The 16,654-nt window shown below is 41.7% G+C and overlaps 1 protein-coding gene across 1 annotated transcript; it reads left to right on the top strand.

Annotated features, from left to right (window-relative positions):
• The first annotated feature begins 3,087 nt into the window (after positions 1-3,087).
• Positions 3,088-12,583, top strand: LOC137261391 (uncharacterized). The gene is made up of 5 exons (XM_067799136.1): positions 3,088-3,151; positions 4,748-4,900; positions 7,995-8,073; positions 11,693-11,880; positions 12,159-12,583. Exons 2-4 carry the CDS (start codon positions 4,757-4,759, stop codon positions 11,836-11,838), a joined length of 369 nt encoding a protein of 122 aa, XP_067655237.1. The 5' UTR covers positions 3,088-3,151; positions 4,748-4,756; the 3' UTR covers positions 11,839-11,880; positions 12,159-12,583.
• The last annotated feature ends 4,071 nt before the right edge of the window (positions 12,584-16,654 follow it).

Below are 16,654 nucleotides of genomic sequence, written 5' to 3'. Positions count from 1 at the left end.
GATATATGTACATGCTGCATATGTCACATACGTAAATGTTGATGTGTATGGTGTCAATTGTGTCCATATTGTACACAGATGGAAACGCTGTGTGATGTCATATGTGTACATATTGTATGTAGATGGAAACGCTGTATGTGGTGCTATAGATGTGGCTGTGTTTGTGTATGACGTTATACACGTAATGCTGTCGTACGTGATATTATAGCTGAACTGCTGAACAAGATGGCGCGGTCGACGAGCTGTCTAAAGAGACAGGTTAGTGGTCCAGCGAGCTTGAAGGTGCCGGGATCGAGCCCACCTGTGGCCGGATTAGAAATCTTGGCGTCATCTCTGTGTGCAGACTCTTTCAGTGTTGTCTTAACCCCGAGTGTATAGCATACAACTCTGTGCACGTCCACTAATCCGTTTGTAAATGACCAAATGATGGCCTTATGAATATGTGCAAACACTTAGTTGCGGGTACAGCAACGTGCAGTAAACTTGGACAAAGTACTGTGAATATGTGTCCCAGTCCATCCAGCTATGAATGGGTACCTCGTATTGATGGGAAAGTCACATGAACATGCGCCTAGTGGTTGCACAAGGTGTAGGATCCCACGGGAGTTTAGAAAGAAAATACGGTGTGCCAATGAGATTGACATTCAGTGATGGGAATGACAAAGAGCTTTGAGCATGGGATTATATCGCTGTATAAATACACATAAATAAAATAATATAATGTAATGATGTGTCGATGATGGTATGTAATTTCGGTTGTTTTCGTTCCTTGTTGCATCTGCGTAAATGTTATCATAGAACACTTAATGATATTTACAACCATAACCCAAGATTAGACATACTTTCGAAGCACCTTCTATTAAATATTGCGACAAGTAGTTCTGTGCATTTACAAAACAATAAACTGCAGCCTAACTTTCAAATTAGCATTTTAACTGCGCCACGCATATGTCGACTATTAAATGTCAAGACTTCACAGAGAACATGTATGCTAATACCTTCAAAGGAAATCTGCAACTGAGAAAACGTTTTAAAGTTGACAAATAGATATGACCACACCCACTATAGGTGGGATTAGAGGCAATCTGTCGCCCTAGCCGAGGTCCCTCCCATGTACATGTCTGTGTTCACCCACAGGAGTGGGTGGAGATCATTCAAGGGGGCAGGGGTGACGCTGTTACCCCACACCCACCCCCTACCCCACCCCCACCCCCCCACCCCCGCGTAGTGGCACAAACAGGTGGGTCAAGAAAGCATACGTCTTAACGACCATACCTTCTCCACAAGCAGATAACGTGGCAACACACATAGCATGAGGAGCAGATAAATACAACATGGATCTGGGTACAATACACAAATATATTCTACCCCTCTGCATCCCTTTACAAGCCCACCACGCCTCTCCACCCATTTACCAGCCCACCACCCCTCTGCATCCCTTTAACCAACCCACCACACACTCCACCCCTTTACCAGCGTACCACCCTCTCCACCCCTTTACCAGTCCGCCACCCCTCTGCATCCCTTTACAAGCCCACCACCCCACTGCATCCCTGTACCAGCCCACCACCCTCCCCACCCCTTTATCAGCCCACCACCCCTCTGTGGTGGACTGGTACAGGGGTGCAGAGGGTGGTGAGCCTTTAAAGGGGTGGTGGGCTCGAGAATGAGGGATGTAGAGGGTGGTGTCCTGGTAAAGGGATGCAGAGGGGTGGTGGGTCAGTACAGATGATGCAGAAGGTGGGACGGTAAACGGATGACGACGGAGTGGGCTTGTAAAGGGGTGGAGACGGTGGTGGACTGGTAAAGGGGTGGGGATGGTGGTGGGCTGGTAAAGGGATGGGGAGGGGCGGTGGGCTTGTAAAGTGGTGGGGAGGGTGGTGGGCTGGTAAAGGGGTGGGGATGGTGGTGGGCTGGTAAAGGGATGGGGAGGGGTGGTGGGCTTGTAAAGTGGTGGGGAGGGTGGTGGGCTGGTAAAGGGATGGGTAGTGGTGGGCTTGTAAAGGGGTGGAGACGGTGGTGGGCTGTTAAAGGGGTGGAGAGGGTGGTGGGCTGGCAAAGGGATGTAAGGTGTTGGTGAGACGGGAACCGGGCGTAGAGGGTTTGTGGGCCGGTGGGTTGAGGGTAGACAAAATGGATATATCGGAGACGGCAGACAGACAGATAGTAAGAATCTGGTCAAGGAAAACCGCTACACTTAATGGTCTTATGGAAGTCTGAGTGCTAGATGTTTGTTCCACCCAGGAGAGTGTCTTAAATGAAGGATGTATGGCATGAGGTATCTGTCTAAATGTGGAGACAGGATCATGAATAGAGACAAAAATAAATGTTCTTATCTTGAAATTTCTTCTCACGCTAGCGTGTGCATAGAATTTGATACGATGATATCAAATTGTACAATCATCCTTTATTGGAAATACATGAAAACCTATGAATAAAAGTCCATATTGTTTAGTTTCATTCACTTGAATCCACGTAGAATCATTCACAACCCGTCTGTTTGTTGAATCCCCGAAAACAGAGCATGGGCAATCGACCACGTGCGTAAAATTTGCCTACTCGCCACCTGTCAATCGGACGAGTTGTTTCCGGTGTGAGATAAAGGACTTGATATTTTATATCAACCTTGAAGGCACCCGTTCCCTTCGGAGGCTCCGTATGAACTAAACGGGACCCGACCTACTCAGTACTCGGTCTCCTAGTGTGCCGCCTCGCGCTGGTCTCGCGTCAGCTGGCCCTCGCGAGATCCGAAGCGTGTCGCCAGCGTGCCCATTCACAGCCTGTGTATGAATGGAGAAAGTAGTTCTCAGCGCAAAATTTCCCACGCATGAATACAAGAAACTCGACAAATGTCACCAGTCTAACTTTTCAAAAATAGAAACATATTAAAACCTATAACAACCTATAATCGAGCCACCTATGTGTTCACTGTGGTGACTGAAGTAAATCCACGTCGGTGGCGTCCATTATGCATCATCAAACAAAATATCTTATCGATTTACATAAAGGAACTATTTCGTTTCGGCGGAGTGTGTGTTATCCGGACAGGTATAAAGGTGCCGATCGTGTTGTCAATTATTTATAAGGACTGTCAGTAGTGGAAGAGTATTTACGAAAATCACTACACGGACTTGTTTATCCTTTACTTCAGGTAAGGAGACATTTGATTCAGTTTAGTATTGACTGCTTCATGCTTGAATTACTCAATTGCTGTTGGTTATTAGAGTAAACATTACTCGTTGTTTATGTACATGCTTGTTATATTGTATCGCTGTTGTGTCGCATATGGCATTTCCGTACGTGACCACTTCATCGATAACTGCACCCTCTCTGTTCAGTCATGGAACAGTACCGCCAGACCACCAGGGATATCAGTGCACCAGCTAAACCGCACTGTGATTATGATATCACCTTAGGTGATGTCTATTTCAAAGCTGGATATTCGACTGTAGATTCTTTGTCATGTGTCGCCGACGTCTTTCTTGATATTATGAACGTTTTGATGATTAGCACGGCAGTTGCATGAAATGAGTTTAAGAAATAATAATATACAGATGCATTTGTTTATTCGTCTCGACGCAGCATTTATTATACCGAACGCCTTGAACACATAACACCTTCACAATGAAATCGCGTTCAGCGATTCTTTCGGCAATATCTAGCTGCAAACAACTTTCAGTCAAGTCATCCACCACTAAACCCGCCTTCACCGCACATCACCCAATGTCATTTAGTCACTGCGACAAGGCGATAATTTCCGTCTATCGCTTTTCAACCTTTTCAAAGGTGGCCCCTTTTCACGTATACCTTCCATTCAGCGGGTCTTAGTCATCGACTGTCAGATCGAGAGCGATATAGACAAGTCTCTCTGTACAATGTCTGGCTTGTCCTGGACTGGGAACAAGATCGTGCATTAGTAAAAGAACGATGTACAAGTACAGTGAACTATGTATGGGCCTTGTCACTGATAGTCTTGAACTCTCTCCTCCATTGTGTGATCATTGTCGAAACTCGACCTTCTCTCTCAATTGCTAGATCCTCAGTTTGTACATATGTGAATGTGTGGATGATGGATGGATTAAATACTAGACTTGGAGACTTGTTCAGATTACTCGCCACAAAGAGACGACCGATAGAGACTGGTCTGGGTGACTTGCCTACAGTTTGCTCAACAATATTCTCATGTCAGTGAGATCAGGGCCGACACTGAAATACCTCCTCTTCAAACATTTGGAGTGTACTTGGGAAAACATCCAATATTACTGTTTTGGCGAAGTAAGGAAACAGACTGAACATACAATAGATGGAAATGATATCTGTTCACCGTCCTGTTCTGTAATCAAGTGAATATTATGAAGAAATAATACTATGGCGGTCTCCTCCCAGTTGAATATGACACTTTTGACAACTTTGAATTTCGATAGCCTATGCGCGCTACTTCACTCGATAAAACATCCGTTTTATTCATATCTGACCTTTGCAGAATTTCTGTCCATTGGCTTTCAGCCAATGAAGTCCGTTTATTGAATAAATACCAGAACAAACGTTCATAATGAAAGAATTATTATTTTTTATCGATAGCCTTAAGCCTAATGAATCTAAGTTTACCGAAATATGTTCCATGTCCAATATTCCCATAGCGAGTAATACGGAGTATGGGAAGGCACAGAAGTTGAACCTGCCCCATCTAGTGGCAGTGGGAACCGCGCAGCTCTGTCCTGTTTAATGAGTAAATTGTCTTTCACAGATCTCCGCAATGAAGGCGATTTCCCACGGCTCGAACAGCTGCGTGTACGCCAGGAGGTGTGTGCGGCGATACAGACGGTGGCAGAGAAATAAGGCTTATACAAGGCTCAGAGCGATGGTACCATCTGTAGCACAACAGCAGAAAGTATCAAAGGTACGTATCTCATAAAAGCAAAATATAGCAAGATTGGGAGACTTTCCTAGGTTACAGTCTGCCGATGCGGATGATAGAGAAGAAATAGTGTAGCGATGTTTGAGGTTTCATGTGTTACAAACCATTGACATTCTGGGATTTGTTTGCGGCATCACCGTCACATGGGCGAGGACGCGGTAATAAAACCTGTATAGATACAGGCAGTAATAGCTATACAGCAGCGGTGTGTCTTGAGCGTAGAGGGCGGAGCGATGGTGTATTCTGACGACCAGTCTCTTGCCGCTAATATGTTTAACATATGACCCCAGACATTATTCGGGTCTATTTTGACCTGCCTAGTCGTAATGTGATGGTCCAGTGGTATGAGCTGGCTCATAACGCAGAAGACCTGGGTTCGTTTCTACACACGTGCCTAGTGTGACTACATTTCTGGTGTTCCCTGTGGCTTTAATGCTGTTTATCGAGGCAAACAACCTGACTTACTAACTCTGACTCTCTAGGATTATTGGTTTTGTCATGACGTCGCTGAAGTCTCGGTCGGGGTGTGTGATGGGCAGTTTTTAATGCTAGTATTTTTTCAGTTCTGCTGAGTGGGTAAGGGAGATTATTTAGTCATTGCAGCGTGTCGGGGGTTTAGAGCGGGTGAACTAGTCTCGTTCTACGCATGTGCGTGTGACTAATGATAATTTTTAGTACTAGCCCACTGCCATAAAATTTCGCAGCCACTAAGTCGTACCTCAGGCAAAGTAACAACAAGTACAGCGTTTCATCGTGTATAAATGAAACATTTCTTTCACGGTCAACAGAATAGATGCCTTAAATGATTATTACCGTCTCGCTGTGTTCAAATTACCCATTGCGAAACAGAAAGTAAATAGGAAATCTGGTCTAATTAGGATTGATTAAAACCCGAAACAGATTTTTAAGGTATCAGAGTGAAGGGTAGTAAGATGCGACCTAACATGTGTTGATTGGGGATTATTGATGAAATCTGCGCATGCTCCACAACGGCGTTCTGGAAATTACATACGGGTCACCCGAGGAGGATATTTCCCGAGCGTGTTTAGTCTCTAATCATTACAATTAAATGGTCAGTTTTCAAAATAGCTCAGAAGTGAGTTGCTCATATATACCCCTATCCCGTATCTCATCCAGCAGAGGTTGTGTTAACGAATGATAGTCGATGTTAATTTATGCAATCCTAATCCAGTCATGTGTCAGATCCAGCCGGTAAGGGCGAACAAATATAAGTCGGGGCAATATTTCCTTTCCATGATGAAGGTGTGGACATTTGTCTTCTTAATCAAACGAAATGTCGTCTGCTGCACGGTGTCAATGCGCGTGACAGCTAAGAAGACAATCAGTGCTTCTTGGCGCCCTCTGGTGAAGGGTTTGTCAAGCCAGCACAAGACAATGAAGGAAACCATGCGCGTGCTGTGTTTGTGACGTCTCCAAGGGATGGCCTTCGTGAAATTACGAAGTTAATTATGACCGGCTTTGTGCCCCGACAGGGCCCGGCGACTCAGCTCCACCGATACGATGACGCCCTGTGAGGTTCTCTCCGCGGACTATGTTTTGACAGATCAATGCGTCTGTGAACGAACCATCTGATTCGAGTCCAATATCCGCTCCAACCCTGGCAAACTGCGACAAAAGATAAAAGTGATTAAATAAATAATGTCGTGATTATATGTTTTATAGGCTCGCGTTACAAAGCCAGTCCTTAGTGCTAAGCATTCTAAGTTGCCGGACAAATGTGCCCAATAGTTAACGAAACCCACCCCAGCTGCCGCTTATTAGGACCCAGTCATTATTTCCTGGTCCTGTCATAGGAGAGCTTAAGGGCAAAGTCCGATCTCTAAAGATATCATCTGCTATATTGGTGGATATAGGTGATCTGTATGTTTATCGTTGGGAATTATGTCAGCGGGATTCCGCGAAGTAACGTCTGGTACTGTCAACACACTGACACCGGTTGACAACTCCATGAGTGTTTGGGGGCGGTATAATAACTCATTTAGCTGACAGCCGTAGATTAGATTTCTCTTTATGCTATCGTGAAAATATGGTTTTCTGATCACAAGCCTCACACATAAGGAAATTGTTCCGACAGTGTCATTATCTGAGAGATTTCAAATGAGCTACCCCGGGTCTCTATTACGTTGGTGATTAACATGCCGTACTCAGTATAAAAGACGGAGACAAAACAGAAACTACGTTCATGTTTAGGACACGCAGAAATTCCATTTTCTGTCAGTCGTCCTATTCCAACAGAACATAAACCAAGATTTCTCTTACTGCATATAAACCAAGCGCGTAGCAAGACAATGTTTTCCTGTACGCCCGATAGGTTGCAAAGCTTTATATTTAGAGAAGAAAAAGAACAATATTTTATTAATGTGTCACATGTTAATATTCGGTGCATAATGACTCGGTTAAAACGTATTAGCATCCGACCATTTGGCCCATTATATTTAGATAATATTGAGGGCTTGTCCAACCGTTTTAGCAACAATCATGTGTAAGCCAGTTTTTTCTGGGGTAATATACAGATAGGTTCCTAAATGTTGGGTATATTGTATATTCAACCCTGCATGAATGAAGATGGTTTGAGCTGAGTGTACCTTACATACACTGTTTCATGCTGTGTGTTAAGTGTACGTTTAGATGACATTTTCCTTCCTGATAAAAGCCTTCAGTCGGGTCATTATATGGGAAATACGGTAGAGTTAATACAAGTACATGTAATTATAAAAAAAATAATTATTTTTCTGCTTCCTCAAATTGCAAATTATGTGTATCCATCTACCAAGCACCAGTATCTCATTCCCACACTGTCTGGTGATTAGAAGGATAAGACTGAGGCTGTAAATCAGATTATGGATCACAGTTGCCGCAGTTAAGGGCCGCGAGGGAGAACCGGATACTTGTGTCATTAAATATGTTGGTCTTTTATCATTATCTCTTTACACTGTTACAAGTCGGTCACGTGTCCCCGATCCTTTATGCACATTGTAAACCAGCCATTTAGGAGCATTGTTATAAAACTTATTACTGGAGGTTCATGTTGTCTGTCAATGTTTTACTGTTACAGGTGACAATAGTGGAAGAAGCTGTTAAATATATTGACGTGCTCCATGAACGATTCATGAAGAGATTTGGAGACTCAGAAGGTAATTTGGCTCCTGCCATTCCTTTTATAGACATATTTATTTAAACGTGATTCAATGTCCAAATTAAAATTTGTTTCATTTAGAAATGTCACATAACTCTCATAATTCTCAGAGTTCAAGTCAAACCGAACTATGACAGTGTAAGTTGTGCCTCCCCAAACCATCATCTCTGCATAAACTCTTGTCTTTGGTTCAACAATGACATCTTCTACGCTTTCAAAAGCCAGTAAAACTGTTAAAAGCTTAATGCATATTTATATTGACACGTATACACCTCGTTAATCCCTGAGGGCATGCTAAAACAGATTCACTGTCGTATACGTTGTATATCTACTGTAGATATACACCCACCATATAATCTTTGGCGCTAAAGCACGGTTCAATTGCAGTTCTTTAGTCAGGTGTAAGAAACACATGTCACAGGTGTGTTTTATACCTACATTAGCATAAATCAGTAACAGTGTACATCATAAAACAGTGTACCTGTGCAGTGGTAACGCCTACCCTAATCCCCAACACCTACATCCCCACCGTGGGAAGTACCGTCTTCTCAGATGTTCCTCGACTACAGGTAGGATTTAATGCTACTCAGAAAGCGCAATCATCAGGTGTATTGGACATCAATCATAAAGCTGTCTACATTAGTCACCCAGAAACATGTTTTGACCGTAAAAGAATCGCATACCATCGGGACGATTCACTCTGTGGATCTTTTGTTATTGAGAGAGAAAAGGTCCAACCGAAGGCTGAAAGTCGACGGGGAAGGCTTGAGACAGCAGATGGTAGTGCGTCTAAAACCATGGACTGAGATTCGTTCCCACGCTGTTCCCACCAAGCGTGACACCTGTGCGGACGCTCAGGTAGACGAGACCTTGATTACTCTGGTAGTGTCTCCACATGGGGAAACCTGTATTAGGGGGTGCGCGTAGGGACATCTGGCTCATGGATCAGGAGCTACGCATACTGCATATATCAGAACAGTTCATTAAATGTCGTGTGTGGTAGGTTTAAGTTGAAATATAAGGAAATGATGAAGATGAATCGTTAACACTGCAAACAGACATAAAGGCCTATTAGCCTTGTGTTTACACCAGGTGTAGATTGTCTCACTTCGTCAATCTGATGTCGGTTTCACACCTCTAAGTCAAAAATTGGCAAAATTTCTCCAATGGCGTTCAGTCTAAACTTCAGAAGCAATAAAATATCGAAAACCTAATAATGAATAAAAACACGTATCTATTAGAGAAAGAAGAGAAATTAAAGTATGCAGATAAACAGAAATATGTCTTGAACAAATTCTCTTTTATACGATGTATGTGAGATGGAACATACAGAAACTCATTTCATTACCAACTCACGAACACATGTTCAGGGGTAACATGAGTAAATTGCACTGATTACACGAAGTCTACTGAAGGTCGACCCATACAGCATGTGTTACACACTCCACAGCTCGGACTCAATACGAAATATGTGTTCACACAAGGTCTTTCATTTGGGTGGTCCTCCACATACGTCTCGACGCAAGTGTGGAAGGGTGGTGGTCGTTCGACTTCGGCTGATTTATTGGTTTCAGATTTATCTATTTTTTTATAGAATAGCATTGACCTTTTTGTTTCTTTGAAATCCATCATTTCACGGACATAAGGTTAGCAAACTCCACCTACGAAACGGTTGGTGGCGGTTTTAGGTTACATGTGTGTGTACGGCTACAGCCCAACCTTCTGCAGATTCATAGGTTCTGTAGGGACTTGATAGACATGTTCATTGTTTGCATTTAACGGTTTTTTTAGCATTTTTAAAAGATTCACCTGCCCGTGACATTATAGTTTCTTCTTGTTTATTTTAGCAGATAAATGTGTGGAAACATGTGCTAATTTTTTCATGTGTTTGTAACTCGGGGTCACTTAGAACATCTCTAGGATGTCTTCAGCAAGCCTATAAGTGGGTAATAAAAACCCTTACACCACTACAATCTCTCCTACTAATTCTGGAAACTCTCCTTATGTTAATATAATGTATCTGTAGTCATCTGTTGTGAATAATTAAGGCAGGACAGTATGTAGCATGGACAAGTAGGAGACAGTGAGAGGATGCGTCATATTAATGTCATGAACTGCTTGTAGATGTTGCCTCAATACGACCCTTCTGAACTGCCCCGAATGAAGCCGCGCCGTGTCATCCAATGCATTAATTTACGTTGGAAATTTAACAGACGGGTGATTTTATTGTGAAATCGTAAACCAAACTCTACACTATAACAACATACCGATCAAAAATATAGTATTACAAAATTCTTCTCATATCTTACACCAAAATTCTAAACTGCATTATTCATGGTCCTTGGATGATTATGATAAGGAGGAGATGAGGTTATTGAATTATTTTCAGCTGTTAACCAACCCACTTATCCTCACGCGCTCGTGCCGTGGCCCTGCGAGCACGCCTTGAACGTACTCCAGGCACCCCGCCACCCCACAGACATCACCATCGGTATATCTTAAGTACCCGGATCAAAGAATATGTAATGCGGTTATAAGAATGTATCAATGCGCCGTGACCTCTCACACTGGGTAACTCTTTATACTTCCGAGGTGTGGATGATGGTGGCTCGACAAAGGAAGTAGATAGGTGAATCTCGAGATCAAAAGAGTACGACCTGAGTAAGAGAGGGTGGAGGGGAGGTTGGTAGTGAGTCGAGATGGGGGGAGAAGGAAGGGAAAACGTACTCATTGACCCAGGAGACCGTCGTTTAGAAAACAAGTACATTAGCACATGAAAAAAATCCGTAACGATGAATTAGATCTTTCGTTTTGTAGTTTCATGACGAGGATAAAAACGAGTTTTTGGCCTTGTTAAGTATATTTGTAAATATACTGAGGGAAATAAGTAAGAGATCACCTGAAAGCGTAAGTGTTCCCTTATTTTCGTTGCATTTTCCTTCATAGCCTGTGCTTGTGAAACCACATGGAAAGAGGAACAGTTCACCCATCATGTGATCCTCAGTATATATGTTAATTTTACAAATATACTAATACGGGCACACCATCATGTGGGTGGCCAGTTTACCCCGAGGTGACAGAGAGTAACCTAGGTTGCACTGAATAATTGACCATTAAGGCCATTCTCACCTCACCTCGTGTGTCATGTGACCCTCTCACGTGACACAAAATCACGTGCTGTCCAGTCAACATAGCGCAGAGAACAGTTTATGAGTAGATGATTTATACGGTAAATTACCCTCTGCGTTCACATGTGACTGTGTACGTTCACGGATTTCGCATGCCAGACTGTTGTTGCAGGGTTCAAGCACCAACCACTAATGCCTCTATGGCATGACTAATAATATCTCTAATATTTAAGCATTAGCGTATAAAGGAAAGGACAGGAATATCTTCAAAGGCAAAAACGTTATTGATCAAAATTTGTAAAAGAAAACCGTCGGCGCAGGCGATCTGCATTAAATACAGTCATTTATTGAAAGATAATTGGCATTAATAATAACATTTTAATGAAATTTCTCGTTTTTCGAAATGTTACAAATTATTCTGAAACATTTTATTACTAATAGTTTGAGTCCCACGTTTTCTTTTGTTAATGTCCTTTGTTTTGGTTGCAGACATGGACCACATCAAACAGATGATTGTAACGTTAATGGCTCAGAAAGCAGCAGAGGACTCAACGCAGGACCAAGCGCATTACTCACTTCCGGTTCAGACACCTGCACCCAAGGATGTACTTCCGGTTGACAAGCGTGCACAATAAGACAGGATCTGCATTATTTCGAGGAACAAAGCTCATCTCGTGGTTAGTGGAAATTATTCCCATCATTTGGAGTCAGCGTTATTTCTCTTAATTACCCCGTCTTTGTGTGTCCTGACAGTGTTGCAATATCACATAGTCACAACCGCAGATGTTCTTGACATTAATAACACAACGTCTGTTAAACTTAAATTAATTGTGAAAACTGGAAGATAATGTTATCGAAAGATGAACCGAAGTTCAACCACAAATTTAATTAAAACATCTTTTGATGCTTGAATAATGGAAAGTTTCACATAGTTCATTGTTCTCTATTATTTCAGATTTGCTCGATCGTCTCAGCTCAAGAAGATGAACCACAGATGAACCTTCTAATACTGTGCCATATTAAAGGTCAATCCTCGCCTGTCAATCCTCGCCCACTTACTGCCAGTTACAGATTCGTTTGGGTATCTGAGGTCTTCCTCAAGAACTGACATAACGTCGCGTGAACAAAAACGACGTTAACATTGACACCACAGTGTTCCCTAAGAGTGCAATATGACCGAAAATGAGGGAATCGTGCCAAGGGCAGATAACTACAGAGGAAAAGGCTTAACACCACCAAGTACAGCTTTACACCTTTGTGATTTGGCTTTCCACCGCATTATTGTGATATTGTAAATAGCAAGATTTTATACCACGATTGTACATGTTTAAATATTTATGATACCTTGATAATAAATGCGTAAAACTTGTGTGCAAATAAGTGTTGTGTTGGTTGTAACGGAAGTCGGTTGCTGAACACCGCGCTCAGCAGTATTCCTGCCACAGTGAGGCGGATTGTATATAATGGCATGTTGTGAGCAGCGAACCACAGCGCCAGGATACTGTAACACCCATCTCCCGGAACATGAACACCGGGTGTCATCTTCATGTTGACAGTGATCCATGAACCCGTGTTCATGTGTGTGGCTTCTCTACAAAGAAGGAGTCTTCCAGATATAACAGGTGTTACATTTGACCACCTTGTAAATTGTGTATTCACATGCCCATAACATTGTTGGAATTGTACCTTCTATTTCTGGCGGGTAATGAAAGGGTTTCGTCGACTCTGTTTCCATGAAGACGTTTCTTTTTACAATCATAGTTTGTTTGCTGACCTGATGCCATCCGGGATTCCCACTGTGTTATTGTCCAGATAAGCACTTTACAAATGTAGCACCGAAACGCAAATTAACATTCTGCTTTTAAATAAAATAACACACGAGGAATTTAGGCAAGATGTCAAAGCCTGTCGGAAGACATCTTTGTAAAAAGCAACGTCCTGAAAACAGGAAGGTATCTGCTGACATCGCTTCCACTCAACATGGGGATAGAACACGCAAAACTCGACATTTTGTATCTTTTTTAGAATGTATTAACACAGGTGTATCAACCAAACACAGGTGTCTCAACAAACATCTGACTGTCGAGTTAAACTTACTTTTCAGCCAAAACAGATTACGTTTACATAGCTGTAAAATGTAGCTTAAACCCCTATACTTATGTATATTATGACACATGATAAGGTATGTGTGTTGATCTCCTTACACAGGGGGGCCTACAATGGAAACCGTTTCCCCGAGCTATACTTTCAGGAGAATGGACACTTCCCAATGTTATGGGTTTATTATGACATAAATCCACCATCCCACCGGGTAGCAGGGGTATATATTACTCGGTAGACGCCATTTGCTCCTCAGTCAATGATTTATGTCACATTCCAAAAACGCTCCCAGCACGCAATCTTGCCGAGAAGGGCGGGGAAGACCTATGGGGGCAGATTCACACAATGGTGGAGTCCGTTAGATGGCGACTGGATGGAGGATGGTTATGAAACTAACCAGGTACTGAGGAAATGCATGTTGCAACTCAAGCAGGTATTTTTTGTGGCAAATAACATCCCATTGTATGCAGGCATCTCTGTACATATGCACGCAGTCGACGCAAAACGAATGTATTAACGATTCATGTCTGTATGCCAATGACAACGTATTTAGGCAGAAGATGCTCTTACTAATACTGATAAATAAATCCGACAAAACGGTTTTTTTTCAAAACCATAAGATTGTACACCTCCGTCTACATCATAAGCATGTGTTTATGAATCAGCATTAAAACAGTAATCATATCAGGTGTTCGTGGTAAGGTGAGCGCATCCTACTCCACCGGTGGCAGTCACATCGATAGAAAATCGCAACATATGGTACAAGTCAAACTATGGAATTGCATCGGATACCATTTTTGTCACTGATAGAAATTCTCTCCATAGCATCATGCGCTAAATACATTTTCTCTCCTGTTGTGAAATGACGTATTTCCGTGACTTATAAAATATATCCATATAACTACCTTCCATAGAAATCTTTAGGTCTAACCTTACTTTAAACCTTGGCAGGAGGAAGGAAGGAGCGATTCTGCTTTATGTGTAATGCTTTCCCTTAATCTATACAGGATATAAATGTGATATAAAAGTTTATCCCATATTAAAAAGCTACAAGGAGCGGTTATGAAGTGTTGTATTCGCGACTGGCACCACGTGCTACAACTTGAGAATGGCTAACATAGCACCAACATATCCATCGCCTTTATTCCACTAAACCCTATGAACCGAAAACACCTCCTTGTGGTACACAGATTCTCCGTAAAGCCGGCGGCGTAGAAAATGTAATTTCTTCTCATTCAAATGGGTGTTATTGGATTATAGAGAAATTTCATAGACGTGAACAGACCAGCAATGGATTTTAGAGCGATTGACGTTCAGTCCCGCCCGGAGCTTAATATCATTTTACAACCAGTGTGAATGACCCCAGTAGACCCCCAGTAATAGCAGGTCACTTCCGTGGTGATGAACGCTCTTGTATAACACAAGACTTTATGTACTGAAAAAAAAAACACTTGATGACACGCCCTTTCTTCTGTCAAGGGCCCCGTGGAACAACTTCTTGGGCTAAATACCTCTAGGTCTCAAAGTAAAGTTGAGTTAAATGGTTTTCTTAGATATTTCTACAACAGACACATGAAAAGGGTAATATACTACAGTATATACGGACGGTCTGGGACGAAAAACAGTTATATTGCTTTATTGTCACATGATCTCGGTTGGAAAGAGTAAGCTTAGGGTAAACCAGCAGATATAATTTTTCAAGAAGACTTTACTTAACACGAATTTTTTGTTATGTTTTAGGTACTTCAGGTAATCAAATACTGAACGTGCAAGGTTTTTTTCAAACATTTTATCAACTCAAGATGAGTTTTCATCAAAGATAATATTAATGTATTGTCAAAACGGGTATACTGCAGGGTATGGGGGTAGTTCCATGAGTATGAATGAGTTAATGAGTATGGAGTCGCGTGTTCAAATATGCCAGCAATATTACGATGGAAGACACCCGAAATGCCTCTTCACACATTCCATCTATGTGGAAAATCGAACCCTGGTCTTAGGTGGGACCTTTAAATACTGTTCCCACGAACGCAAATATTTTAGAACGTGTAGGTTAATCCATACCTCATGCAAATGAGCCAGATAGCAGCCGGGATCTTATTCTAACAATACATATAACATATGTCCATGTATCGAAACGAAGAGAGAATTTGGAACAAAACCCTTGGAAGAACAAATAGGAACTTGGGTGTTTACATGATTTTATGCACATTAGAACGCGACACTGCTATTAATGTCAGACTAACATTATTGCTTCGAGTGGTTTAGCTATAAATTAAGATTATCTAACTACATTCTGTCACCATTGACCTTTTCTTAAAACTGAAGTTGCAAATGTAATTTTTTTCAGATTAGAAAAGGAAGAAAACGAAGAAATAAAACACATACGCAGTAAAACATGATTTTTCAACTACAAACATTATCTTAGCCTCCCTGTTACTTTGTGTGGAGCCGCGCTGGTGGTGAAAAAAGGTACCAAAGCATAACCTCACGAAACCCCGGATAACTTGGAAGCCCGATGCGGTATCCCACACTTGAAAGCGTTCACTCTTTTATCCTCGGGTTATGGTGTCTCTTCGCTCGGCTCTTTTATATGAATATTTTGGAGAAATTAGTATCGAAGATCTGATATTTGATCCTGTTTGTCATCTTTTGCGACACATTTATTTACTTTGCTATTTATCCCAGTGTCCAAACCATTAGTATTGTTTGATGTAGTACTGAATAATATTATGTTCACTCGCACACGTACGCCATGTGAAGTTCTTCATAGGGGATATAAATGGAGTATAATTTACTCGTATATTATCAAAGCCAAACTCAGTCAAAAGATTTATTGTACAAAGGACTTGAGGTCCATATTCAACTGAGCATGTACATATCATACTGTTACACACAGAAAGTAACTCCATCTATAAACAGTTCACTTCTTTTTGACGTAGCATGAATGAGATATAGCGAAAGGGGTTAGCATATGAGATTCGTTCTTACAATATATGTATATACGAAAGTTGACTAAGGAGGTCTTTAGTATATTTCTTTCATGTGTCACTGTAGAATGGACAGACAAACTATTCATGTATCGCATAAATGACAGGGTCGTTTTGATTTTGTAATGGAAAGTTTTCTTCCTTCCTTTTCGAAAGGGTGTAATAAACCTAGCCGATATTTAATCAAATGTTTCCTTAAATTTTCCGTCCTACTTATTGATAAATATATTTCTGGTTGAAGTAGGGTCTTGAAAGTTTTAATAAGCAATAACTTGAACTGTCTTTTAAAGTAGAACGCCATTCCTGGCAAAAACACATTTACAGACCGAGTTCTAAATTCTTCAATAAAGATGTCTACACT

This window comes from Haliotis asinina, chromosome 14 (genome assembly GCF_037392515.1).
Source record: "Haliotis asinina isolate JCU_RB_2024 chromosome 14, JCU_Hal_asi_v2, whole genome shotgun sequence".
In the NCBI taxonomy this organism is placed as follows: Eukaryota; Metazoa; Mollusca; class Gastropoda; order Lepetellida; family Haliotidae; genus Haliotis; species Haliotis asinina.
This window is presented reverse-complemented; position numbering and strand designations above follow the sequence as displayed.

Excerpts from the sequence above, each read along its gene's own strand:
- LOC137261391 (XM_067799136.1), top strand. The coding sequence starts at position 4,757 with ATGAAGGCGATTTCCCACGGCTCGAACAGCTGCGTGTACGCCAGGAGG. Across the intron at positions 4,901-7,994 it reads AACAGCAGAAAGTATCAAAG|GTGACAATAGTGGAAGAAGC; the intron begins GTACGTATCTCA and ends TTACTGTTACAG. Across the intron at positions 8,074-11,692 it reads GAGATTTGGAGACTCAGAAG|ACATGGACCACATCAAACAG; the intron begins GTAATTTGGCTC and ends TTTTGGTTGCAG.